This window comes from Blastocystis sp. subtype 4, assembly GCF_000743755.1.
Source record: "Blastocystis sp. subtype 4 strain WR1 chromosome Unknown seqid_0928, whole genome shotgun sequence".
Taxonomy (NCBI): Eukaryota; class Bigyra; order Opalinata; family Blastocystidae; genus Blastocystis; species Blastocystis sp. subtype 4.
In genome coordinates this window covers 85-1146 of record NW_014568619.1, presented here as the reverse complement: position 1 = coordinate 1146, position 1062 = coordinate 85, and the positions used below count along the sequence as shown (strand labels likewise).

At 34.5% G+C, this 1062-nt stretch overlaps 1 protein-coding gene across 1 annotated transcript; it reads left to right on the top strand.

The window, feature by feature from the left end:
• Positions 1–162: 162 nt before the first annotated feature.
• On the top strand, positions 163–810 carry JH06_5631 (DNA polymerase epsilon subunit 4-like protein; the record flags this gene model as incomplete). The annotated part of the gene is made up of 4 exons (XM_014669193.1): positions 163–391; positions 422–504; positions 535–606; positions 637–810. 4 exons carry the CDS (start codon positions 163–165, stop codon positions 808–810), a joined length of 558 nt encoding a protein of 185 aa, XP_014524679.1.
• Positions 811–1062: the final 252 nt, after the last annotated feature.

Sequence of the window (1062 nt, the reverse complement as noted above, 5' to 3'; positions counted from 1 at the left end):
ATTATTCTATTCTATTCTCTTTCTTCTTTTATCTCCTTCTCATCTTCATTTGATTAATATATATCGAATCATATCCATTTGAACAAACATAGAATCAATTACTATCAGTCATTCCTTTTCCAATAGTTCTTTGTTTTCGTATTCACTTCTCTGTACTATATCATGAGTGATGAAGAGCAAATGGATGCTATCGAAGAAGATGAGGTGAATACAGAAGTGGAATCATTATTTATGAAGACACAAGTTGATTCATTCGATGAAGAGTCTTTTTATGATATGTATGTTCCATTATCAGTGCAACTGGAGAATGACAACTGGAATAACTTATACGTATCAGAACCAAATGAGACACAAGATGTTGAAGATTCAGATAGTGTTGTAATGCCTATTGGTTCAATTGTTCATTCATGCTAATCTGTAGCTCGTGTAAAACGGATTATGAAGATGGATCCTGAGGTGAATATTATATCTAAACGGGCTGTTCAGATTATGAGTAAAGCAACTGTATTGACTGTAAATTGTATTGATATGTAGACTTTGTTTATTGATATGCTTGCGAATAAACTGAATGCTCGAATGAAACAAGATGGAACCAAAACTGTAAAAGTGCTACTTTTGATATTATATCACCATTAGAACTCTCACCTTATACAAGTTTGTTCTCAGACCCCTTCACTGCGTTTCCTTGTAGAGGACCTAACCTTAGAAGAAAGGGATGTGAAACGAGTTAAAGTTAGTCAACCTCAAGAGAGTCAGCGTACTGTTAAGGAACCAAAGTCTGGAATTACTTCCTTCTTTCATAAGAGGTGATTGATTCTCTTTGTTCATACTTATCTTAGTCCCTGAGTTTTGTAAATATGCTTAGAGATTGGCATTCAAGTTTCTGTGTCACTAGTCACTTTGAATACATCCATGCCAATGAGCATGCAGTTCCTATCGATCATCTTCTCCTCATAGAATCACAATCTTTGGTAATTGTCTGCACTTCTCAATTGATGACATATTCAATTACGATACAAAAGATGATATCCATCGAATTCCCAAAATATTCTAGGATCCAAC